General features: G+C 39.2%; 1 protein-coding gene across 1 annotated transcript; it reads right to left on the bottom strand.

Moving 5' to 3' along the window:
• Positions 1-1,768: 1,768 nt before the first annotated feature.
• Positions 1,769-23,665, bottom strand: LOC122089016 (protein transport protein SEC31 homolog B-like). Its single transcript, XM_042658420.1, has 22 exons — positions 23,021-23,665; positions 22,142-22,196; positions 21,897-22,019; positions 21,524-21,620; positions 21,325-21,361; positions 21,119-21,224; positions 20,959-21,016; positions 20,274-20,371; positions 20,045-20,164; positions 19,670-19,712; positions 14,189-14,310; positions 13,981-14,108; positions 13,310-13,868; positions 11,419-11,511; positions 10,795-10,980; positions 10,476-10,686; positions 9,677-9,792; positions 9,378-9,548; positions 4,781-4,903; positions 4,338-4,674; positions 2,303-2,541; positions 1,769-2,217 (listed from the first exon to the last, which is right to left on the bottom strand). Exons 1-22 carry the CDS (start codon positions 23,335-23,337, stop codon positions 2,122-2,124), a joined length of 3,435 nt encoding a protein of 1,144 aa, XP_042514354.1. The 5' UTR covers positions 23,338-23,665; the 3' UTR covers positions 1,769-2,121.
• Positions 23,666-25,953: the final 2,288 nt, after the last annotated feature.

Here is a 25,953-nt window from a genome sequence, read left to right as displayed (position 1 = left end):
GCATTAATTGAAAGATTTCAAATGGATTTATGATGATTTGATGATTACAAACCTTGGTGTTTATAATTTCTGGTTTTCCCTTTTCTGCCACACGTTTCACGGGTAAGCATTTATTTTCTAAGTAGGCTCAATAAGATGGCATCAATCAATAGGATGCACGGGCAAGCGTGAACACCCCGGGTGACATAAAGACGAGATATTTCTCATCAATTATTATCTTTTTAAGCATTAATTGAAAGATTTCAAATGGATTTATGATGATTTGATGATTATAAGCTTTGGTGTTTATATTTCTGGTTCTCCTTTTTCTGTCATACGTTGGGTAAGAATTTATCTTCTTTATAGGCTTAATAAGATGGCATCAATTAGTAATCCCAAAGGGGTAGTTGAGTTGACAAGGTACCTTCGCATCAGAAGCATGTGATTCTGAGTTATCTGGAACATACAGTTGTTGGGTTAGTATCTTTGACCTAGATAAGATGGCATTGAACAGTAAGACATTCGGGTAAGAATGATAGTATCTGCTTAATTAACAGAAGGGGCAGGTTCTCTGAACCACACAAGTTCTCAAAGCCATTCAAATTGTTGTTATGGAACTATCCCTTTTGGTGCTAATAACCTGTCCCTTCACATTTCATTTTCACTACATGTCTTCCTGTAATAGGTGCAGTGGTGCAGATGCTGTAAAAATGCAACCAAGTTCATGATCGTCTGGAACTGTAAACTCTCAGTCTCTGCATTTGAAATCTAAAGGTACTGTTTTGCGACATGAAATGTCAAGTTAGTCCCATTATGCCAAATAGATAGGTTACAAGATGATCCAGAACACGTACAATGCAACCCAACTATCATGGTCTGGATTCAAGATATTAACTCCTCACCAGTCCAATTGGTATGAAAGCTTCTTCATGGATGAAGTAACACTCCAGAAACATAAATTGATAGCGATTGTTGGGACCTATGTATGGTCTTATGAGGAACCCAGCCAAAATGTACACTTCACACTTACGAGAAAACTATGTCGTAAATGACCATGAAATTATGCAAACAAGTTGATTTCAGAAGCCGAATGGCACTGAGAGGTCACTCTTGCCTGATTCAGTCAAAGGATTTCAGAGTCTAAACCATATCAAGAGCAGCTAGTCAAACTTTCATCAATAAGTAAATAATAATAATATATCAGATCGTTAGTCCAACCCCCCACGGAAGTAGTAAGTTCAGGGTTGGGTGCATAATGAATTACTGAATTCTGAGAACCCAGACCTACTGAGCCAGGCCGAGTGTAGTCCTCTTATGTTAAGCATGGCTGCTAAACTTCTCAACCCTTATTCCCACTTTCTCACATCTATGGACACACATCATCTGTGGTAAAAAATAAATAAACAAATAAATTCACCAACCAGTTTAACGGCCAAAACGTTGCTCCTGTGATTTCACAGGGATCCTATTTATTCTAGCCATGTCAAGGGTTGGATCCTGGGTCTAATTTCTTCTACTGTTCACTTCAAGATAAAACCATACTTATGCAACTCACATTAGGATATGATTCCATTCTCATGATTCTTTTCAAAATTTTGGTGTCTTGATGGAAATGCATGATGCCATAGCAAAGTTGCTTTTATGATCAAGAACGATGCAAAAAACCTTGTCCTACTGGATGATGGGAACTTCTACATTCTGCAGCTCTTGTAGTTGGAGAATGATTAAAAGGACAAAAAAATAAAAATAAAATAAACAACATATAAAAGAAATGGGAGAAGAAAAAATACAACATAAAATTATTATATTGAACACCAAAAAAAATGTAATCTATATTATCAACACTATAAATATTAGGTGACAACAATCAGCAAACTAATCTCCCTAATGCCCCTAGAAAACACATCCTTCTGTATCTGCTTTTGGAGGAGAGTGAAATGGGTGACTCAAGTTATTGGATGGGCTAGGTGATGGGACACTAAAGAAACAAAACTAGATGGGAAAACCAAAAATCTGCAATTGCTATTTAGAAAGCCGAGTCTTGTGTACATGAAAATGAGGACAAATGCTGCAAAACTACACTCCTGGACTGGGAAAAAAATTTGCAGAACAGGGACATGCTCCTTTCGGAAGAATTTCTACCTAACTTGATCTCACATTCTGCCTTGTCTTGATCATTCGCTTTAGAGTTGCAAGCCAGAAGTTGCACTCATCCCACTCACTCGTCGTAAGAAGCACCTGTTTCCAAACATAACAAATCAAGAATGTAGAGACCCTTCTATCTAATTTAAGTATACTATTGATGTTAGCATGAAGTCCTTACCTGGATTTGCAGGGCACTACCAAAATCACCATTATCCAAAGCCTGGCAAAGCTGGATAAGCTTATCAGCAGCATTTTTAGAAATATCTCCATTATTAAGTTTAGCAAACAAGGCACCAATTTTCCTTGAATTATCCTCTATTTCACGCTTTTTAGCTGGATTTGCACGGGAACCGCCAAGCGCTTCTGATGTCTCATTGAAAAGTCTTGTCAATGTTGTGATAACGGGTCTCTGCTGGGCTGTATCACGATATGTCCAAATAAGCTGGAAATCAGGACTAGCAGGTCCATAATTTGATAAGCAAGCATTATGCAGAAATCCCACTAGGCATGCATGGAACAAACTCTCAAGCATTTTCCATTTTTACAAGCACATGCACTTACAGGTTCAAATGTGCAAGTGTGAAACCATTGGAATGTGAGGAAACTTTGGTTTTTGTGTAGCATAATAGCATACTGTATTTAAATGTCAGGAAAGCATACTGATTTAACTAATTTATCCCAGAGTTATAGCTAAATTAAACTTCGTAAACAGAAACCCAAGACAGATTGATAACTGGCCAATAGTTTGAGCATAACTCTACCAAATCAACTTGGATTTGTAAATTGATCTCCTCAGAAGGTAACCAAAGAAGTTTTGAGCCATGAAAGTTGCAATAAGAAAAGAGAGAGAGAGACCCCTTTGGATGGTCTGCGTGACAAACTCAAGGCCTATCTAAACCATTAGACCCACTAGATTCATCTGCATGACAAACTCATAGCCTATCTAAACCATTAGACCCACCATCTAGTGAATTTTATTTCATGTACTCCTTTTCAGTAAAATCAGCATATGGCTGACGTGGAAGCGGCAATTATAAGCCGTCCAAATGATGCAGTTGTGTACTTGTGTTAGGATGTTTGGATCGGAATGACCCACATTGGAGATCCAAGATAAGACGCAACCAACCCCACCCAAATTTCTGACCCAAAGGGGCTTGGTAGAGATTGATTGATTATGTATTCTACTCTTTTTTTCTTTTAATTCATTTTGGGTAGGAGATAGATACATAGGAAGGTAGTTGTTTCCAATTTTCTTAGTTTATGTAGTTTTCATTTTGAGTTGGGTTTTTATTAATGTGTTAGGAGCTCTCTTTATATTTACATGGAGTAGGATGGAAGAGTAGTTGCTTCGAATAAAGTTGAGAAAAATTACTAGTTGTTACCATGCTTCGTTGTGGTGCGATTAGAGATTGCATGGCTTTCCACTCCCTTTTCTCATCTTCCCTGGTTCCGTGCTTTCTCCCCTCCGGTGAGTCTTCTACACTTTCCTTGTTTCTTGACTTTCTTCCCTTGATTCTCCTTCCTTTCTTCATTTTTTTTTTTAATCTGTTCCGTTATCCTGTTCTGGGCATATCTAACAGCCCCAAATTTGATCGAACTCCTTCAAAGCCGCAGGCTGAGAAAGTGTTTTTCATGCAAGGGGTTTGGATATTTTTCTGCTCAATGTCCTAACCGTCTGGTTGCTTTTGCTAAAGTTTGAGTCTCAATACCGTGCGATGGTATTTGTTTCAAGCTATCTTTGTTAGTTTGACTTTCCTATAGACTATATTAACTAGATTGAGTTTCCTATTGCGGTTAGGATTAGGTAGGATTAGCTAAGTAAGATTGGTTCCTTTTATGTTCAATCTGAAGGTTATGGAAAGGCTCCACACGCAGCCCTAAATATCCACCACATGATAGCTTAGATGACACTCAAATTGTCCCATTTCAGCATCTATTCATCTAGTAAATTTTAATAAAAATGTATATCTCAAGCAGTAATATAAAGCATAAAAATTGTTATAAAGTCAACTTTCACATCTTTGATTTAACGGATGAAAATACAAGGTGGAAGTTCAACAGATGATAGGCCATGTGATTGAAAAATGAAATCAGGTCACCTTGGAATTCAAGTAATTGATTAGATATAACTTTCATTAGATCAGGTCAAATAAGTTAGACAATTTTAACCACCATATACAAATAAATATACAAGGGGAAAAAAATGAGATTACCAGCTACATTTGAAGTATCAACCATCTGCACTGTAGGAGGTGGTGCTGCTGGTGTGGTGGCTGGTTGTACCTGAGCCAGCTGAGTAGGACCAGGTGGTTGCATTGGAGCCATTCCAGGCCTTGAAGCAAACCCTGAGTTGTTCACTGGCGTAAAACCCCTTGGTGGGAGCGTATGTGTCATAACTTGAGGGGGCATTTTATGGCCAGGACCAGGGCCCACTTGAGATGGAATAGAACCAAGAGAACCAGTTCCAGGTATCCTAGGTTGATATGGGGGGTTATTAACACTCTGAAGCGTTGTAGGTATCCCAGGTTGATATGTGGGGTTATTAACACCCTGAAGCAAGAAAAGAGGCAAAAGTTTTAGCATACAAAAATATTTATTTTAAAAATAGAATAGGACTAAAAGTAGTGAATTCTGCAATGTAGACAGGAATACACACAGGATATAGCTGAGAGCCCAATGTAGGTCGCTGATATTGCTCATTTCTCAAAACTGGAGGAGTTGCAGGAATGAATGACCCTGCTGCAGTCTGAGTAGTGACAGGAGATGGAGCATAGTTTGCCTGAAGAAAAGCAAAGGGAGACTAGTCAACTAGTAGAAAGAAAATCCCAGCAGAGAACAGAATATCAACCCTTAAGACCATTCTTGTGCAGAAATAACACCTAAATGTAACAAAAGCTCATGTCTTACATAAAAATATAGCTGTTAAACCACCAACAAATTTAGAATGATGAGAACATTAATATCCCTTCTTCAGAGCAGATGACCTAAAAAAAGAATTTGGAATTCCAGCAGTTTCAGGGATTCCTCCTTCAGTTATCTAACAAGAGAAAGCAGTGTAAAGAGCACCTAAAGTTTGGATTCTTTTCCTGAGTCTCTGCAATTTAATGACTCATGGTCAGTATTCTCAAATGTAACCTGTGTTATCTTGAGACAACCAAAAGAATGAAAAAAAAAAATATATATATATATATATATATGAGGAAAGATACTTTGTGCAGTAGATAAGGATTGCAATAAACAGTATAGTTTTAGGCTTAAGAAGATCCAGGGCCACCAGGCCCATGGTTCCTCAACTGGGCCTTTTGGTTCAAGCCAGACCAAGCCCATGGTCTAGGGGTTACTGGTTCAGTAAAAACCAGAATCATGACGGGTTTGATTAGTAGTTTCTATTTGTTAAACCTAGTAACTAATTGTTAGACTTATGGCATTTTGGCATTGGCAGTACCAGCAGGCAACGCACTGTGTGCGGCAGCCTGAGGAATCAAATCGGATTGGCCTGAATCAATCGGATCAGATCAGTATCAACCCCATCAAATCCCAATTCTTGGCCGATACCGTATCGCTATATCAGTACAAACGAAGGGGAATAAGGTAAAAAAATAATTTCTACTGACAACCAGGGGTATTTCTGTCTGATCCCGAGACAGATTCTGGTATATTAAACCATGGTGCGTGGGGTTGGCCCAGTCGTGTATGCACAACAGCACGGGTATTCCATGAGTGGGCACTCGGAGCCAAAGTGGGCGAAGAGTGTTTCTACTGTAGGTTTGGTTACTGACAGAGACCACTGCCAGCGGAAGGCGCTGTAATGAATCGCTGGTGCTGAACCAGAGGCTCTTATGATGCTACCAGCACTAACTATGCACTGGTGAGACAATGGCACAATAACAAGGGTGTCTGTGTTGGTGGCAGTGACTAGCACACCCTGTGCGACTATGATGACTGACATGGACGAGTGGGCAGTGGGCATGGCAAACCTTCTGTTGCATTGTGTGCCATTCGAGTTGGGCTGTTACTACACCTTAGGCGTAGGCACGATGGTTGGATTGGTGTGGGCTTGTAGTGGGACAATGATGGGCTTCACGACAAGGTATAGTTGGGTGAATAGTCAAGGTTGAGTGTCTCAGCAAGGGCTGCTTTGTCGGTTGTTATGAAATCAAGTTGGGTGAACTTCAAGATGGCTTGAATGGCCTTAGGCTTGCCTGATCAAGAATTGGCTAAGGCACTGGACTGGAAGATTGACTATGCTAAAAATTTGTCCATGACAACATAGTAGTAGCCCAGAAGAAAAGCACAATGAGCAGAGTCATGAGGCTTGCGCAGCACAGAAGCGGCATTGGCATGGGCCATGGGCCTGCGACACCGTACATGGCTTCCGCACCACAACAAGGTCAAGGCCATAGACAATAGTGTGACACAGCTACACGCACGCGGGCATGAGGCTGGCTGGGACCCATGGCCGCAGCTGCCAGCTGAGGCTGGCATGCCCCGCGTGTGGGGGTGCTAGCCATAGAGCTTGACATAGGCAGATGGATTGTGTCTTACAGAATGCGTGAAATAAGGTGCTCTCAGAAAGTTCAATCCCAGTAATGCATTCTTTTGTATTTAATGCCGATTCCAGTAGTGTTTCAACCATTTGATGGGTATTGACCGTGTTGGATCCAAGATCATCGTCTCTCATTGAGGCGCACGACTTTAACACGTGAAATTCAAGCACACGTATTTTAAATTTTAATAGGTCAGCTTCAGGGATCCATGCATGCGTGGCGTCACAAGATTACAAGGTCATGATTTGGTGATGTGTGGGCTTATCATAGATGATAGAAGAGTCTATTTTAAAGGGCTTAATTAAACCTGCATCTTTCTGTCAGATCTATCGAGGGGCCTTTCGACCGCGTTTTTTTTAGATGATCCAATGGCATAGAATCAAGCCATTGGACCTGTTGCAAGAAAAACATCACAACTTTAAATAGTGACACACGAACTGTCACCAATAGACCCCTGTGAGCTACTGAATGTCACAAGAATTATGTAAAAGGTCAAAATTGGCACAGAATTCAAATGGCCATAACTTTGCCATTTTAGGTCCAAATTGAGTGAGGTTTTTTGCCAAGTTCTCATAAAACAAGAACACATTGGGGGTGCTTGAGGGAGCCGAAGACAAACCAATTGCCCAGATTTTGTTTGTGAAGTTTGTGCTACACATTGGAGGCTTTGGGATTGCATTCAAGGCATTGGACCTCATCTATTGGACCTCCAAGAGCTTGTGGAAGATGGCATCGATGGTGATGTCACTGGTGTGTGGTATCCATTTAGGTAAACCCTTGTCAAATTCTCTATTGTGATTAGCTAGGCTTGGTTAATGTGTGTTGAATGCCATAGCTATAATGTATAAAGGTTGGGGAATTTTTTTTTTTTATTTTAAATGGCATTGTAAGGGACCTTGGAGTTGGGGCTCACAAGGTGTATGACAAATTTTCAAGTTGGAAGGTTGACCACAGTTGTTGCTGTGGGTGTTGGGGGTTGTAGCCCCTAGTCTTTGTAGGAGCAAGGACAGAAGAGGGAGAAGTCCTAGTTGTAGTGGTAGTAGAAACTTAGGAGTGTATTGGGAAAATATGAGAACGTAGGTGGTATTGCTCCGTGGATGTAGGAAAATTTCCGAACCAAGTAAATTGTGTTGTGGTTGTGCGCAATGGATAGAAATGCCTTGTGCATACCTTTCGTAGAGTGGGTGTGCATCTCTTGGTACGCCTGACCGATCTCAGTTGAAGGCCGGAGAACATACGAGCTATAACTGGTACAATCGGGATTGCCCCAGCCAGGGGTGTGAAACAGGGTGTGCGTCAGTTTTGGGAATTGCCAATTCAGTTCAGTCAGTTCAGAATCAGCAGAAGGGGAAATTTTTTTTAGCCTACTGATTCACCCCCTCTCAGTAGTGAAGCCGGTTTATCACTAATTTGGGTATTTAGTAGTCACTACTTAGCTATTACTTGTATCTTTCTATTTAATTCAGTTTCTTATTGTACAGTGGGCCTCTTTTTCTGACTTTCCATTTTCTGTTTTCTGCTATAGATTACCGCAACTCTCTATATATTGTAAGGGCCTTGGTGCCTATACCCCATTATTTGATTAATGAAGAATGCTTGTCTTTTTGTGCACTAGTTTCTGTGAGAGAGAGTCGAGTGGTGAGATGCCATTGTGGTTAGTGAGATAGGCTATAGGTGAGAGGCCTTGGTCATATCTCCTATTCCTTCCCTCTTCTCTCTTCCCTTCTTTTTAATTTCCCTGGTTCATAGTTGTCACGGCATTAGGTGACCCAAGGCGATGGAGAATGGTAAAAAATCAATGCGACCCTAGGCGCCTAGGTGTAGCCTAGGTGAACAAGGCGCTGGTCCAGGCTGAGCCACCTAAAAGCCTAGGCGACGCCTTGACACCTATGCTCTGGTTTCCCGACACTACAACCAACCTGTCAGTTGATTGCTGTGCCGTTTGGTGCCATTCTCGAGACACTTGTTGCTGGTCTACACAAGGGACTTGGCTGAGATAGTACCCAGAACTATCCTCTGCTTGTTTCAAGTCTCGTAATAGGTGCTACCTCGAGTTTCCTACTGCTGCTGACATTCCTTATGACACCTATGCTGTCCAACAGATCACTGTGGTATTCAAGAGTTTTTTCTTCCCCCACTGGAGACCTCGCTTCGCCCTTAATCGCAGCCTCATCTAATGGCTGGATCTGCTACTGGTCAGTAAGTTACTAAATCTGTCCTTTCATTTCTAATTTCAAACCTATGTTATTATCTCTTTATCAGCCATCAGTTCTCCAAGGATTTTTCAAGTGTTCTACTGTTAGTACCCTACCATCGATCAAGAGTTGAGTTTCATCTACCGGATAGTTTTCTGGATATTATTAAGTGACGATATTATTAAGTGACTACTAACCTATCTCAGTACTTTGTTCATATTCCCTAATCCATCCATTGAATTGAGGGGTTGTTCACCTATACAAGGGTGCTGTTCGATTTTAGTTTCATGACCATCTGAGTTCTGGTTTGATGTTCTTGTTATTTATCTATTCTGACCTTTATTCAATATACCCTATGGTTCTACCTTGTGGCATTGTGGGCGGTTTCTGTGGTTATTTATTGCTGAACCTAGGAACCCATTACTTTGTCATACAGCATAGAACACTTGAATAATTGAGTAGAGTAGACTCATCAGAAATTAAATTCTTGGCAAGATACAGTGAGAAATACCTGTGGAGACTGAGGTGCTTGTGATGGGAGAAAGATCTGGGGGGATGGTGAAGGTTGATAAGGGGCAGGAGTCACATATCCTCCCCCATATGAAGTGCCAAAAGGCTGTTGATAATTTTCACCATAAGGACTACCAGGAATGCCTTGCTGCAGTTGTAACTGAGGTTTTTCCTGTGAAGAATGAAACAACAGGAAGTCTTACGAACAAGGCCAGTTGCACCAAGGAAGTGCGTCATTCACCTTGACTTTTTTCAACAAGATATCAAAGATTAAAAGCAGGATTTGACGGAAAAAATAACCTGGTAATAATGTTGAGATCCATCAACTGTACCAAAACCGGATTGATCAGTGGAATATACAGGTTCTGATTGCAATTGAGAATTATCAAAAGACAGACTTCTGGGAACTTCTGTCTCTGCAACATATGAAATTAAAAATCATCAAACTGAGAATGCAGGTGATGCATACATGCATTGGGTTTGGGTCCAGTAGTAAAAATCCATTCTACTCTACGTGAAAACATCAAGAATAGAATTTCGCCCGATGTTAAAGTGGAGCCTGGCACAAGTGTGGATTTTTTAATAGTTGGAATCCATATGACCACTAACTCTTGGCTATGGGAACTTCGCTAATACAGGTCTGCCAACAGGGAAATGGTACATCAAACGGATAATACGTAACAATAATATACAACTTAGGCAACCCATAAATTATTGGCATTCATTAAAGACAAGCACAGATGGGGTTTTCACTGGAAAGTCTCAACACATTCATTTTGTAGCATGATCATGCTTGATACTACATAAAAATAATCAGTCGTAAGCATGGATATCAGGAAAAGATGAAACCAAAGCTTTTAGGACAAGAAAAATGCATCGACATATCCTAGACTTTGATAAAATCTTTGCGGAACAAACTCTCACCTTCAAAACATTTAACAAGTTAAAAATAAATCTTATGAGAGGGGCCGATGCCTCATCTACAACTTAATGCAGGTCAGAATTTCCCTTTAACAGGTATTTCTTAAACACCAATATGCATTTGCAGAAGCTTCCATAAACAGTACGTAAACAAGAGAGAATTAAAAAAAAAAATCACCTTCAGCAGAGAGAGTTATACGATCTCGTAGGATAGCAAGCTCATGAGATGAATCTGCGGAACCTAAAAGTTTTAGATATTCCATTGCTGTTGGTAGGAGCCCTTGACTTGCTAGTAGCTCAGCATAGTTCTCCACGAGCTTGGACAAAGATGCACTAAATTGCTTCTGTCCAGTCGCCAAAGCAAGGACAATAGTCTTTTCCATTAAATCCTACCCAAATAAATGAAAGATGTAAATCTCCAACCAGGGTTTAAAAATAATAATAACAGTAGAGTAAGAAAAATATTCTTTAAATGAAATTCTAAGTACAACATCCACCTGGAGAAGGTCAACATAGGGTCTCCCTTCATGCTCAGCCTTCAAATTCCGTGACCAAATTTCCACTGTTTTGTCAATATTTCCAGCACAGATATAGCACAGAGTCGCAGCTAATGTGTTTCCTGCAAGCATAAGTCTTGAAGCAAGAGTATCACAGAGCAGAGTCCACTCCTCCCCCTGTGCAAACTGTAAGAGATCATGGTAAAAGGGGATAAGATATCGTAGGGATTTACAGCAACTTCAAATCTAATTACTGCAGATATCAATTTTTTTAATTAGCAGCAGAATAATCTCATTTTTAGAGGGAACATCAAGAATGAATTAGCTAACATGCACCAACAGAGGGCGATAACCAATACCATATTGAGTATGCCATTTACGTCCCTCATTTCACTGTAAGGGATCTTTTCCCTTGGTTTTATATCAATATCTAAAGGCATAAGACAACAAGCCGATATATAGCAGAGAAATTGTTTCAGATGGCCCATGATAACACAATAGACACTAGGGAAGTCAAATGTAATAAATGCCATGCATTGCATAGAAAATTAAGAAGAACACAGACCAAAATTTTGTTCAGAATTAAAAATAATGGTGAAAATCGAAACAAATTAAATAACTTACAGTGCAAAGAAGAGCAAGAGTTTCTTTCCATGTAGTCAATGGCCTGGTGTTCACAAGGCTCTTTAGATCATTGCTCACCATTGCAGCCACAATCTGCACAAAGAACGTTCTCAGTTTAACGTGAAAATGTAAAAGGAAACAAAATAGTAGAGAAAACCATTTCAAATCCATGTTCAATATGTGTACCACCACTGTAGTTAAGGGAACTAAGCCACCTAGGCATTATGATCTTCCAAGTTGAGTAAGCACCTAGAGAACACAAATCGATAGGAACCATGGTTCAAGAGATCTTGGTATTTTCTCGGTTTCAGGAGATCTCAAGACGAGACGTAAGGCAACATACAAATAATACATAATCTCATAAGAGATTTCGATATCTTGCCGAAATCTCAGCCCAATTTCTCGTTTCATTGTATCTCGGTTGAAACCACTTAACCCATGTGATATATATCCATTTTGACGAGATTCGGTCGAAATTTGGAGTCTCAGTGAACTCACAAGTCTTGGTCTGTTTTGAAGCGAAGTCCCCCAAATATGGTTTTTGGTGCAATTTTTTGCCAAATCACCCAAGGGAGCTTGGAGCAAGTAAATTCACAACTTATTTAAGTTGTGAATAATTCAATGTCTTTTAATTCCTAATGCTTATTCCAGTTATATGTGTTCTAGTAGTACTTAAAATTGTGTGGAATAGCCTAAGGTAGAGATGGTATATAGGCAATGTAGACTACCAACATATGGTCTAAAGTCAAAGTAACATTTTAGGTCTATTTTTTCAAATATAATGTTTCCATTGTGTTTAGAAGGCCTAAAATAGGCTGGATGATAAGTTTTAGGACCTAACTTGGCCATATGGCCGTCGAATCCCAACCCGGGACTTGCTGTCAAAAAATGCATGGTTTCGAAGAGATCTCACCAAATCTCAGTTTCGAGCTTGGCTGAGACCATGCCCAAAATCGAGTCCTTGAACGGTTGAACCATTATAGAAGTATAACTATTGACTCACTGGAGGACATTATCTCCATCCTTTACTGTAAGAAATAATAAAAACTGCATTTATGAAACTTAACCGTTTTTCAGCATTTTCATCTTCCAAGTTGAGTAAGGGCAATTAGAGAACCAAAATCAGTAGGAAGTATAACTATTGACGCACCAGAGGACATTAGCTCCATCCTCTAATGTAAGAAATACTAAAAACTGTATTTTTGGAACTTAAGTTATCGTTTTCACCAGTTTGTCAAGAGACAAGTCAGCAGTTTTCACGTTTACCATTTTTTACTATAATATCTGAGTTAAAGACAGGAAGGATGAAAATTTCATTCTCCAGTGGACCATGTGACCACAACTCAAGTTAATGATATTCATCCATTGTCATATTAATATTCTTTTACGTATTTAGGCGATTAAATGCAAACATAAATTAATGAAGGCAAGACAACTTGAGTTTCATGGGTCAATGAACAGCAGTAAAGTACATGGCAGGCATGCTTTCAAGATTGTCAAAAGCTCCAAATTTTACAGGAATTTTGGGGTTTTTTTTTTTTTTTTTTTTTTTTGTGGGGGTGTCTGTGGGTGTTTGGGGGCAGGGGAGGGAGTAAAAATATAAATAGATTAACATAATTCTTTCGTAGTCATTTAAATACAACACAAAGGATAGGAGGTGACTAGCAACTAGTCAACTGTCAACCTAGTGAAGACCAATTAGCAACAGGATATGAGGATATATGACCACCAACTGTTCCTAGTGGAGTCAGTTCAGCGGGCAGGCCAGTCAAGTACATCGATTAGACATTTCAAGGATGGCGCATTACCTACAGCACTCCCATATTGCTATTAACATGAGACAAAATTTTCTTTCATGTTTCAACACAAAAAAGATTGAAATTACATGTACCTTCATGTAAGATGAGTGACTCTTTTTCAGGTATTGATCACGTGTACTTTCCCACAAAGCAGCACCACCCACATGAGCGATAACTAAAGCATCAGCCATTCTATTTGCAGATACGCACTGTGCAACAGCTCCCTTATAGTCTCCAACAACCAAACCACGCTGAATGCTATCCTCAAATGAAGAATCGGTCCCCTCTATAGTTCCATCCAATTCTAGTAGGGATTGATCAGCATTACTCACAGCACCACCATCACCCTCAAGGTGACTAGCTGAAGGTGAAAGAGATGAATCTGCTTTAGGGCTTTGAAGATTGTTAAAGAAATCCTCCCCATTATCGGTGGGTAAGAAACTGAGTTCCTTATCTCCAGCAAATCCTGTTTTATTTGTTCCTTCACTAAGACTGAGCACATTTATATCCTGGGAAAGCTCCTCTTCTGAGTTATCATTTTCCTCAGTGTGTACACTGAATCCTAGGTGGGTGAGCAGCTTTGTCCTTGCGGTCCCTTCGTCTTCAAACATAACCTTCAAGAAGCCCCATGTTTCTCTATCGTCCACAAATCTAATCATAATAACCAGGCAGAAGAAAAAAATTACAACCCAATAAGAAGTAAATTTTGGCTTGAAATGTAGAGAAAATGCTACTTTATCAGAACTTTTTATAGATAACCTACTTAGACTCCTGAGATTTTTTTTCACACAAAAGCCGTAAGGAAGATTTTTCCCCATTTTGAATTGCAGCTTCAAATTCAGTCGAGCGGCTCACTAAACTGAGTTCAGTAACCAAGCTATGCACATAAACCTGGGGAAAAGAAATAGAAGAAATTGACAAACATCATAATGAAAGCAAAAAAGCACCAGAGCACCATAAGAGAAAGCTACCAGAGAATTTCCAGCTGGAGTACCGGCAGGTGATGAACTAGGGTTGAATGAAACAAGCTTGCCACCAAAACCAAAAGAAGCTCCCCCTGGACGTTTCAACCACTTTGGAGCTCTCAAGGGCGCTGCAGTTGAAGAGACAATGTCAATGAAGGGTCATCAAGGTCCCAAAAAGAGTAGGATGCCATAGTTGAAAACAAATGAAAATAAAGGAAAAGTATGTGAAATCGTATCCCTAGAATAAAATCCAAAGCAAAGAGGTGCATTTTGGTGATGATAGTGGAGGTGTTGGAAGATTGCAACATAAACGAAGTAAATTTATCAACTACCTGTGACGCATTTATACTTCAAAACATAATATGAAGAATTAAAATATACATGTACCAGGTACAACCTACTGCTGTAGACATCTAACAATGAACCATCAGAAAACATACCCATAAAAAGAGAATATACCCTAGGTGGATATGGCCCTATATATATAAATAGGATATGGACCCATATATACATAAAAAGAGTTGCTGGAATTCACTGCCTTGATCTACCTGGTTCCATCCATCCCTAGGCCCCCTATCCCTACACAGCTTAAGCCACTACCTACAATCAGGTCCTCTATGAACAATAGAAGAGAAGTATTTTCCCATATGACAGTCACAAGCCCATTCTTGTGCTTCCAAACTAGGGGAAGCAAAGCTGCAACAAGCAAATATAAGCTCCCCTGCAAAGCTTCAAACACAGAGGTTGGGCTGTTCACTTCATTAATTTGGCTTCATTTTCATGTTTTGCAGGCTAGCCAGCATTCTATATTAGAAAGGGCATAACATAAGGCTAGGCATGGACCATCCTAACCCCAGGAAGGATCACAAACAATTCTAAACAAGGCACTGCTTTTCAGATTCAAGATCAATGGGTTAGAGCAACTTCCGCAACACTCCATAGTGTCCAACACATGTAAAACAACCCTTACCCAATATGTCAACAATCAGTAGCTGAATCAGTGCTACCGCAGGTTTGAAGTAGAGTAACAGTCAGAAAATTACCCGGACCAGAATCTGCACTTATACATTTAGGATGCGCTCCATGTTCCCATTGAGTTTTGATATTTAAAGGGTGATTGACACCTAAATTTCTTAGACCTAAACAAAGGATAGGTGCTGAGATATTACAGTGCCACCAAAAATAGAAACTAACTCAGATTAGTAACTTTAAGAGTTAGACAAACCCAGCCAATAGTTGTGCACCAAACCGGTATCAAATGAAGCCCTTGAAGAGGGGAATCAATCCTCAAAAGATCAGATCAAGTTGGTGGATGGATCTGGACTAAGGCAGTTTCTTGAATTCGAGCAGAGAATAGGATATTTCTGATATCTCCTAAACCAGACCTCAGAAGAGCTCAATACGCCAGTCGAGTGGTGCTCCTGGCTGTGTGATTGGATCCTCCAAAGATCACCCCAGGTGGATGGACGGTTGCTGAGATCTGATGTCTCGAAGTAGCAGCAAAATTCTGGGAGGAAACCCAAATCGCAGGTGATGTCATGCCTCTGATCAGCAACTATGTCAACAGCAGCAGCTTGGGGGCTTCAAGGGAAACTTCAGCAGATGAAACAGCAGCTCCAGCATGTTGCAGATGGTCTCAGATGTGCTCAGTAATAAAACAGAATAAGGGAGAACAGAAACCGATGGGAGAAGTACCAAGGGGAAAAGGAAAGATAGAATGGGTTAAGCCTCTCACCCTCTCATAGGTCTCTCAAGTCCCACCTCACTATATCTCACAGCTGTCGTGACCATAGGTATCAAGGCATCGCCTAGGCGATAAGACATTTCAGCCTGGACTGACACCTGCGTCGCCTTGATTTTTTCCCATCCTCCATTGCCTTTGTCGCTTTGTCTCCTTGATAACTATGCTCGTGACCACTAGACCAATATTTCTTTTCTCAATTCGATGGCTGCTCAATACAGCCTCTTTATAGCTTCAGAAATTTCTATTGCATGGAGAGTACAACCCAAAGAAACCAAAAACTTCCTAAACTAAGCTTACATCTTCAAAAATAGAAACAAGAATAAAATCAACTCCTACTACTAAATAGAAACTTCTAACGCAGCCATGGTTACAAAGATAGTAACTTTAGAAAATAGAAGCTAATAACTACCAAGAGACTAACAGAATAGAAAGTGAATAAGATATGACAGCTCATCATTCCCATGGTTCTAAATCTCCCCGAAATTTCGTTCAAAACACCAAGATTTCCCAGTTTCGATATGGCTCAAGAACTGCCACTTGGATCTGGAACCTACATGCTGATGCTCACAATTTCGATAGTCATACAAGTAATTTGGAGGAATCCCCCGAAAAGAAACCAAGGTCAAAATCAAGATGTTACTAGTTTCTACCAGTTTCGTCTGGTTTCAATGAAATTTCCCAAGTTTTGCATTGTTCAATCAAACTAGTCCAACCCATGCTCATATAAGTGACATGTTTTGATGGAAGCATACACTGTTTTCCATATTTCAACAGAATCTCTCAAGTTTCGTGGGTTCAACGAAAAAAAATGGGAATTTGGCCACGAAACTTTTGCTTAATTTTTTGCAATCTTTTTCTACTATCTTGCATTATCAACCAAGATCAACCTAAAAAGGACTTCTTGGAACTTCAAGGTAAGCCCACTTTTTTCCCAAACTTCTTTGTTTTGTTCAACATAGTAGAAAACGTAGCAAATATCTTTCAAAGCAATCATGTGTGCCACCTCCACATCCTCCCAGTCTTAGTGAGCCATTCCCTAGGTTGGGATACCTACAACATGATGATAGGGCTTACAGGTGGGCAATGATGGACATTCAGAACAACTGGGCCCCACAACATGTCATGGGATTTATACATATTGTATTCAGAGGTGTGGCTACCACATCTACAGTGGTACGCACCCGTGGATTGGAGTCATCTAGAAACTTGTTATGATATTGAGTGGTGAGTGTTATATAACTAGTTCACTATCTATTTTAGTGTTTTGATTGTTTTAATAGCTTATTTACATTTCTAGTAACTATCTATATGTAGACTTAGAGTGCATAACAAATTAACAAGGTTATTGTACAAAATCATTCAGCGTACAATAGCAAACTTGGGTACACACCACAAGTACCATTTTGGGTGTTCTTTTTGTGAAAATAGTTTATGGATTAGCTTTAAAAGGTATTTAAAAAATAAATAATAAAAAAAAAAAAAGTTGTTAAAAAAAAAATCACTTTTGAGGGTCGAAATCAAGGTCTCCACGTCGCCCAAAAAAGTACTAATTTCCACGAAATTTCACAGGTTTCAACCTTGATCATCCCTTGAAGAAAAATCTCCACGCAGTGGTGTTCAGCTCAATCTCCACCATCTGTCATAGGGCCCACTCAAAATCTGAAAAAAATTTCCTTCAATTGCTGTCTTGATATAGCAAAGCAGAACTCAGAATTGATGAGCTTAAATAAACCCATGGTATGGACCAAATATTGGCCTACTTTAGCGCCCACTTGATGGACTTGAGCTGCATCAAAGCAGGCAAAGCCTGAAGGCGGCTACCCAACCAGGGGGAAAAACGACCAGAGGGCCTGGCAAGCTTACCAACTATACTCCAAACTCGAAAAAGCATACAACAACAACATCCAAAACCTTATCTCAACTTAATAGGGTCGTTTACATGGGGATTTCAAGCAAGGACGAGCGCAAAGATCCATGCAAAACTCAAAAAAGCATGTTCCTTCCAAATAACACATGCCTTGGGCCATCCTTGGCCCATCATCTCCATACAACAGAGAAAAGGTAGCTTTGCTAGCAAGATTGAAACTCCTAGTTTGCAAGATGTCCAGGGTAAGGACTTTTTTAGAGGACAATCTCATGGAGAAACTTGAACTCACAAGATGCTTTTGGAATCCAGATCACAGCTCTAAACCAGCATAAAGTGAAGATTCATAAAATGCTTTGAAGAGATGGCAATTCTTCAGCATCATTCTTCCATATATTATACAATAAGGTGAGATTTCATCTACTGAGGCACCATAAATTATCCAACTCCCAATACATCAGATTTCTTTCAAACACAAAATTCCAACTGGTGCTCGACTACAGGTTTCAATGTATCACCATACCACAAAATTTCCCACCAAAGCACAAGTATATAAACCACAAGGTGGCAGCTTAGTTGGAAAGACCTAACACCACACAATTAACACCAACCAAAATATTCTCCCAAATCTACCTTCGACCACTTCATAAGTTATAAAAGACAACAGCTTCACAACCTGGAAAGCCCTCTCCAACTGCCTCCCAACCCAATCCTTTCTCATTCATAGACACATTCATGTCCCTCTAGCTTGCTGCCTCTGCTGGAATGGGATTGAAGACTCCGGCCATCTATTCTTCAATTGCACCTTCTCCCCCTCCATTTGGGAAAGAGTCCTCTCCAACTGTTGGCTCCACAATCATCGCATCCTTCCCCTTCAGAGAGAGTGGTTATGGGTTGACATGACCTTTGCTAGAAGCTCCTTATGTGAAACCAGTAAACCACTAGAAAGCTTGCCTTTCGTGCTACTATCAACCACATTTGGATGGAACCAATCTTCAAAGACGAGCTTCCAAATCTAGATCTTTTGAAATAATTTGGAATGCCATTTTTTATGTTAATTCGAAGCTTTCTTTGCTCCCCCACCACCAGGTAACGTATTCCCCAAGGAACAAGCTCATTGTTGTTTCCTGGGGTTTGCATTCCTCCATTTTGCACCCTCCCTCCCCCCCCCCTTCCTAGATTCCTTGCTGCTTTTCTGTATGCAGCTCACGTTTGTTTTCATTGCCCCTGGGGGCTGTATATTCCTCCTTTTTCATCTTGGAAATGAAATTTTTTTTCATCCAAAAAAAAACGTTATACAAGACAGAAAATGGTCCACATTCCTCATTATATTCTTCCAAACAACCAGTCCATGAGAAATAGAAATTCTCGAAGGGTCCCAGCCTCTTTCCTCCCTGCTATGTGAAATGTATATTATTCTACTCTTACCCGCTGTCACCACTCTCTTTTTTATTCAATAAACTTTTTTGCAAAATAATGAGAAGGGGGGAGGTGATAAAGAAATCTATGATCTAGCTTTCCACGAACTACTTGTTTAAATAACAAGCTGTAATGCCACTCTGTCAATAAGAATGGGATCCAAAAGAATGTATAGCCTAAGGTGATTAAGACACCATTTCCAAACAAAAATTTGTTCTTATTACCTCTTTTTGCATTTATCCTATATACCCTTCTTCCTTTTAAAGCGAAATATACTCATAACTCATTACAGATGAAAAAATGTAAAATGAAATTCAATGGTGATGATTGGATCAATTGATGGCAGGGAAGCAAGAATATATCAAAAGTAGAAGCGGCTGACAGTTGAATTCCAATGATGTTGAATTAAGGGAAAGGGAGAGCTGAATATTTAAGATCCTTATCAGCTCAGAAAACATACCCATGCCAAAGACACCCTCTCCAGCAGCATATTTGCTGCAAGCCTGCACAATGAAGAATAAATATGGATGAATGACAAGAATGTCATTAAGAGTGAAAAGATCATTCTAACAGACTACACCAAAGATGTTTCTCATATCAGGTTGAAAATTACAGCATACATCATAGTAAAGAACACTAATGATGTGATCCTGACTTGAGCACTAATGAAAGAAAATTAAATAAAAAATGCAGATTCTGATTGACAAATTAAAACGAGTTTATTCAGTTTGTCACAGTAAAGAATGAACTCCAGGGAGGTACCAAAGATAAAGAAAATATTCAGAAACTGCAAGCAAAGAATCCAATGGATCTGTGATTAGACATTTCCACCAACCTCAATATTGTAGATGCCAATTTTTCCATCAAATGATGAAGCTGATATGACTCCTGGTATCTTCGGGTACCAATGAATATCAAAATTCCAGTTGTTACCAGCCGGCAACTCACAGACAATCTGAACCATTTGAAAACAAGAGCAACAACAAGATGTTAGAAGGAAACTGGATTGAGGACAAGTATTTAGCTGGCACAAGAGAGAAAAATTCAACAAAACAGTTACCTACCTCTCCCGTAGACGTGTCCCAGCAAATTGTTCGATTATCTTTGGCACAAGTAAGCAAATAGGCACTGTCACTAGGACACCATGACATTGCAATTACACCTGTGTAGAAGATAAAGACAAGCAAAGAGGAAATAAATGTCAAAATGCATAACAATACTAAAAATTGATGGTTTCATATTAACATCTAAACAAAGTGATGGGGAAAATTCAGCAATTGTAATGAGTGAAATGTATGTATAAGAAGGATGGGTTCAAGAAAACATGATGCAAGCATAAAACATGGAAGCCCCCCTTACCCCCCCCCAAAAAAAAGTGAAAGATTTTACCTGAATTTTGCAAAAATCCTACTGTCAAATTTCAGCAGCCAAATCATAAAGAAATTTTAGAAAATTGGATTGGAATGAGACATGATCTAAGAGAATCAATAGAACGCAGCAACTAGAGGATAGGTAACAAAGAAACTTATTGAAAAGTTCATCTCAAACCAGTTAACTAAAGAAAGAGCATAAGTTACTGTTGTACCAAAAAAAAAACAAAACAAAGAAGAAGAGGTCCCAAATCCATATTATGAACCACCTCTAAAACATAACAAACAAAGCAGCATCAGAGCAGTTATCAAGCAGGCCCCAAAAAGCTATGTATTTCTGAGGGAGGAAAAAGAATCACTATCAAGGAGGATTTCCAACCTCGAGTGTGGCCCACAAACTCTTTCAAAGGTGACATTGAGTTCCGCATGTCCCAAAGCTGTCATAAACATCATAGAAATTAAGAAAAATACACACAGGATCATTCAAAGTCAAGAATATCTGAAACAAAGCCATTAAATTCTATATAAAAAAATCATACTCTTAAAGAAGGTAAACTATCATCATCAGATGCAACAATGAGCTGCGTTGCAAAATCAGGATTCCACTGTAACACAGAACCCCGCTTTCTATTTGAATCTGACAAACTGCCAGGGAACACAACAGTTACATCAACATGTAAGATCCATACAGATCTACAATTTGAAGGTGCATACAACACTTCATGATCAAGACAAAGCAACTCACTTTATCACTGGCTTCTGCCGCCGTAAATCCCAAACCACTGCAAAACGTAGAAATTCACAAAGTTCACATTAGAAAGGGGGAAACATGCAAAAGCAACATATATGCATCAACATACAGGAAAGTAAAAAAAGAGTAGGTACATTTTCCCTGCTTCTTTGAAGTTTAAAATATAAGTGACATGATTGTATCCTTCCCTCACCTGTCATTCCATTATATGAAGTTGATGCTAATATAGGCTGAACCTTGTGATTCCATGATAAGTAAGAAACTTCACCTTGCGCACCAGATCCAACATTCTGGCAAAGTTTGCATAAACTAAGTTAAATACAGCACACATCTTGCAGAAATATGCTTGCAAGCAGCAAAAGGCAAACAATCAACAGCTTATATATAATTGAAAGCACCAACGGTACATGTAGTACATGTAAGGATCACATCCATATAAACTTAATGCCTCCATAGATAGCCAAAAGACTGAGTACAAATAAGACTTACAAGTTGAATCATTATATTACGAGTATTTATGTTGATGTTATAAGCATGTCCTAGAGGAAAATATGATGCCTAGATACCTTGAGAGGTGGGAAATGAGTGGGTGCTGCTGGATTAGCTAGATCCCAGATGCAGATTTCACCTTCATCAGCCCCTGAAGCTAGTAGATTTGTTGAGATACTGCCAAACTCCAGACCATGGACCTGTATTTAGGCAAAACTTGAGGACTATGCTAGATAAAAGAAAGCATCAATTAGGGAACAGGGCAGGAAAAATCCATTATAGCCACTATAGAGAGAATAAATTTATAAATGAGGAAACTCACAGGTCCCGTATGCTTATTAAGACGTGTAATGAGGGCACCTTCGATTTCCTCTGAACTGCAGGTAATACATGAACTTCGTCATAAAATATAATTAAGGTCTTAATCTACTTTGGCGATGTCAATGATGCAGAAGGCATGCAACTAAATAAACCATTGAACTGAGACAAATAAATAGGGTTAGTCCAGTTTGGCAGAGCCCAACCAGTACTAACCCCCCTCCCCCAAAAAAAAAAATCGAGAAATTGAAATTTTGATGAAGTTATGCAGTTGGGATTTTTTATAATAAATGGCATTTACCAGAAGGACACTAGATCCAATGTACAGTCAAAACACACCAATTCCTTATCAATTTGCAAATTGCAGCTTTGTTTTTTTTCTGGCATGTCCTTTCTGAGCACATATCATGGAGAAGCAAGTAATAATTTTGCTCCGGATTTGCCCACCAGAAAATCATTACAAGAAATGATAATATTAAAACATATAGTCCAGGAAACTAAGAAAACAAACTGAAAATTATCCATCGTGTTGGAGGGAAAGATCCCCAAGCAAGGAGATAAGAAGGGTAATTGTAAATGCTAGAGGGGAAATGCCAATAAGATACGAGAACTACCGTGAACAATATGATGCCCGTGATGCCATTGAAAAAATCAATAAATAAGAATTAATTTGATTAAGAAAACGCACAACTATAATCCCAATATACCACTAAATAGAAAGAATATTAAACGAATCCAAGCCGTCTGTGAATTGCCATTCTACTGAATCCAAAAAACCGGTGAAGTTGCCAGAGGATGATCCTAATTGTTGGAACAACGATGCCAATGTTATATAACAGGTGAAGCAAGTCGAACTCATTCAATGAGACGAAGTCATAAGCACCTGATTAGAGCCTGTGGATTCCAAATATCAATACCACCATCTGCAAGGCCTCCAGCAATAAGCCCAAGAGGCAATTCTTGAGTTCCGGATCCAGTCTTACCCCAAGAAAGCCGTTGAAAGCGTTCACTGCTAGGGAACGCACCAACAACAGGTAGCTCCCGATCATCCGACTGGAAATCAAGCTTGAAGATTTCGAGAATGGCAGATGAACTGAAGGACAGATCTACCGCCCCGGCCATGGTTCCAGCCGCAAGGTAAGGTGCGTCAGGGGCGAAGGCGAGGGACGCCGATCTGTTGACGCCCTTAATGCACGCCATTGCTCGAAAGCTTAACGTCAATTAGATTCTGAGATCCACACCTCCTTTGCAATAGCCAATTCGGCACAGATCTGTAGATCGAAAACACTGCTTCAATTAAGGCAGAACCGATAGTTTCTTCCGTTCTTCTTCTTCGTCGTCTTCTTCTTCTTCGTCGTCTTCTTCTTCTTCTTCGAATCAAAAATTGGATCAGGGAGAGGGAAAAAAAATAAAAAGATTTTGTCGCTACACTGAACCAGAGACGAGAAATGCATTCACCGCTTCCCTCTCCTCGACCCCTCTTTCGTATTTGTTGTGTTATCGAGATGAGTGTGTATTGCAAAATAATTTGAGTGAGCCTGTGTATTCGTGTTTGCATTTATCATTTTACTGTTTCCAATTTTCATTATTTTACTATAAATACGTATATACATATACAAGCTTAAATACATAACGGAAGACCCACAAGTGTGTCGACCGATCGGTTTGGTTTTGTTACAGTCGGGCTGAGCCAGTTTCAGTATGGTAGTAGACCAAATTGAAGTCAAACTATTAAACTGAAGATCAGTTTGGACTTCGATATGGTTTTTTATTGGTTTTCTATTGTTGGCAAATTTTTCACATGACTATTTTATGTGATGAATGTTACACAAATGGTTATCAACTAGCCCAATAATCTCTCCCTATGTGATATAGGACTAAAGTTTGTACATCTTCATTGATCTTCTAAACACCTTGGTACTTGTTGTGTTCTTAATGGAGTCATCTCACCGATCTCCCATAAAGGTCTGGTACTTGTTGTATTCTTGAGTGTCACAAAATTCTTTCCCCCTTTTATAATACATATTTTTAATTTAAGTAATTAAGAGAAAAATTAAACGGGTAATTTGGTAAATAAAAATCAATGGACTCAAATCCTCTGTGATGAACAGTGAGTAGCAGTGAGAGTCCAACGGCTGGGAGGACTCCAACATGTACCCCAGCCATTGAATCCTCATTGTCGCTCATTATCTTCCCACAATGGATTTTTATGCACTTTTGAGTAATCTTGTAATTTTTCCTTAATTTTAAGCATCCACACGTATGTAAAATTTGAGAGCAGAAAAATTAAAAGCAGTTTTATTTCTTAAATTTTATGAAGCAATGAGGGGTTGCTTATCTTTATTTTTTATTTTTTCTTTTTTGTCAGCAACTAGGATTTATAACATGCAAAACCGAAGTATAGTCCCATTTGAAATACAATCCCTTCACCTTTGTCATGTTTTTAAGTGAAAAGATATAGAATGCATGTATGCCAGTCAACCATTTTGATCATATAAAGATAGAAATTGGAACAAACAAACTGAAAAGCACTTGAAAATGAAACATAAAAGTGAAAAGTTTGAAAAGTGTAGTTGTCTTGCCAAATTTAAATAATCAGATAACATTGATATCATCATTATGACGAGGGGCAATGGCCTAAGAAAACAAATAATCACATTTGGATTGTCAATGCGTTGATGAAAAGATAAGAACAAGATTTGTGGTTTATTTTCAATTCATAAATATAATAAGCACAAGTGTTGATTTTGGTCACGGAAAAACGAATCCAACGCAAAACACTGCGTCTAAAAATCCATTAGTATGAGCTTGTATGGTCAATTTAAAGTATGCTATAATACCAATTGTTAAGGATTATACTCCATAGAATTATATGAACCTCATAGTGTTTAGAATACAAGTACAAATTATAAAAGAGATTAACCACAAACCCGTTGAATGTGAATGGAGTCCCTAAATCAGGATTAATGATAGCCTCACGGACAGTGATGAAGAATTTAACAACTACGCAAGTGCATACCCTCCACTGAAATCTTTTGCAACCTCTTACTCGAGTGTTTTCTATTTATAACAAAATCCCTAAAACCCTATTCCACTCCCACAATAGAAAGAGTTAGGAGTTTCCTAATCAAAGTGAATCTATAATTACTTGAGCCCAATGAATCAATCGGTATCATTTAAGTCCACATAAAAGTAATAACAGCAACTCTCGGACAGAGTTTGTTTGTCCTTTTTAGATATTAGTGTCATGTCGTCTCTAATCTCTAATTATCTCTCTCGGACACAATTTGTTTGCCCTTTCTATTTATTAGTCTCTCTCTAAAAAAAAATCATCATTTACCTGATCTTGTACTTTGTCCCTAGTTGCCAAGATAACTGACATCAGAGCCTCTCTTCCTCCCGACCGCGGAAGTATGATGTCTTCTTAAGTTTTTGTTGTCAAAATACTCGCACCAACTTCACGGATTACCTCTTTAACTGATTGGTCCAAAATGAGATTCATACCTTTAGAGGCAACGAAGAGTTAAACAGAGGAGAGGATATCTTTTTCAAAACTGATGGAAACCATCGAAGCTTCTAGCATTGTAATTATCGTATTCTCTAATAATTATGCTTATTCAACCCAGTGCTTCAGTGAGCTGGTGAAGATCCTAGAGTGCAAAACAGATGGCCAAATGGAGAAGGTTTTGCCTTTTTTTTTTTACAAGGTAGATCCATCAGATGTAAGGCATCAGAATAACACTTATGCGAAGACATTTAAGAGACTCAAAAGCTTTTCAAGAAGCAGAGGGGGAAGGTGGGGATGTGGAGGACTGC

This window comes from Macadamia integrifolia, chromosome 9 (assembly GCF_013358625.1).
Source record: "Macadamia integrifolia cultivar HAES 741 chromosome 9, SCU_Mint_v3, whole genome shotgun sequence".
NCBI lineage: Eukaryota > Viridiplantae > Streptophyta > Magnoliopsida > Proteales > Proteaceae > Macadamia > Macadamia integrifolia.
The sequence above is the reverse complement of the archived record's forward strand: the minus strand, read 5'-3'. Positions and strand labels throughout refer to the sequence as shown.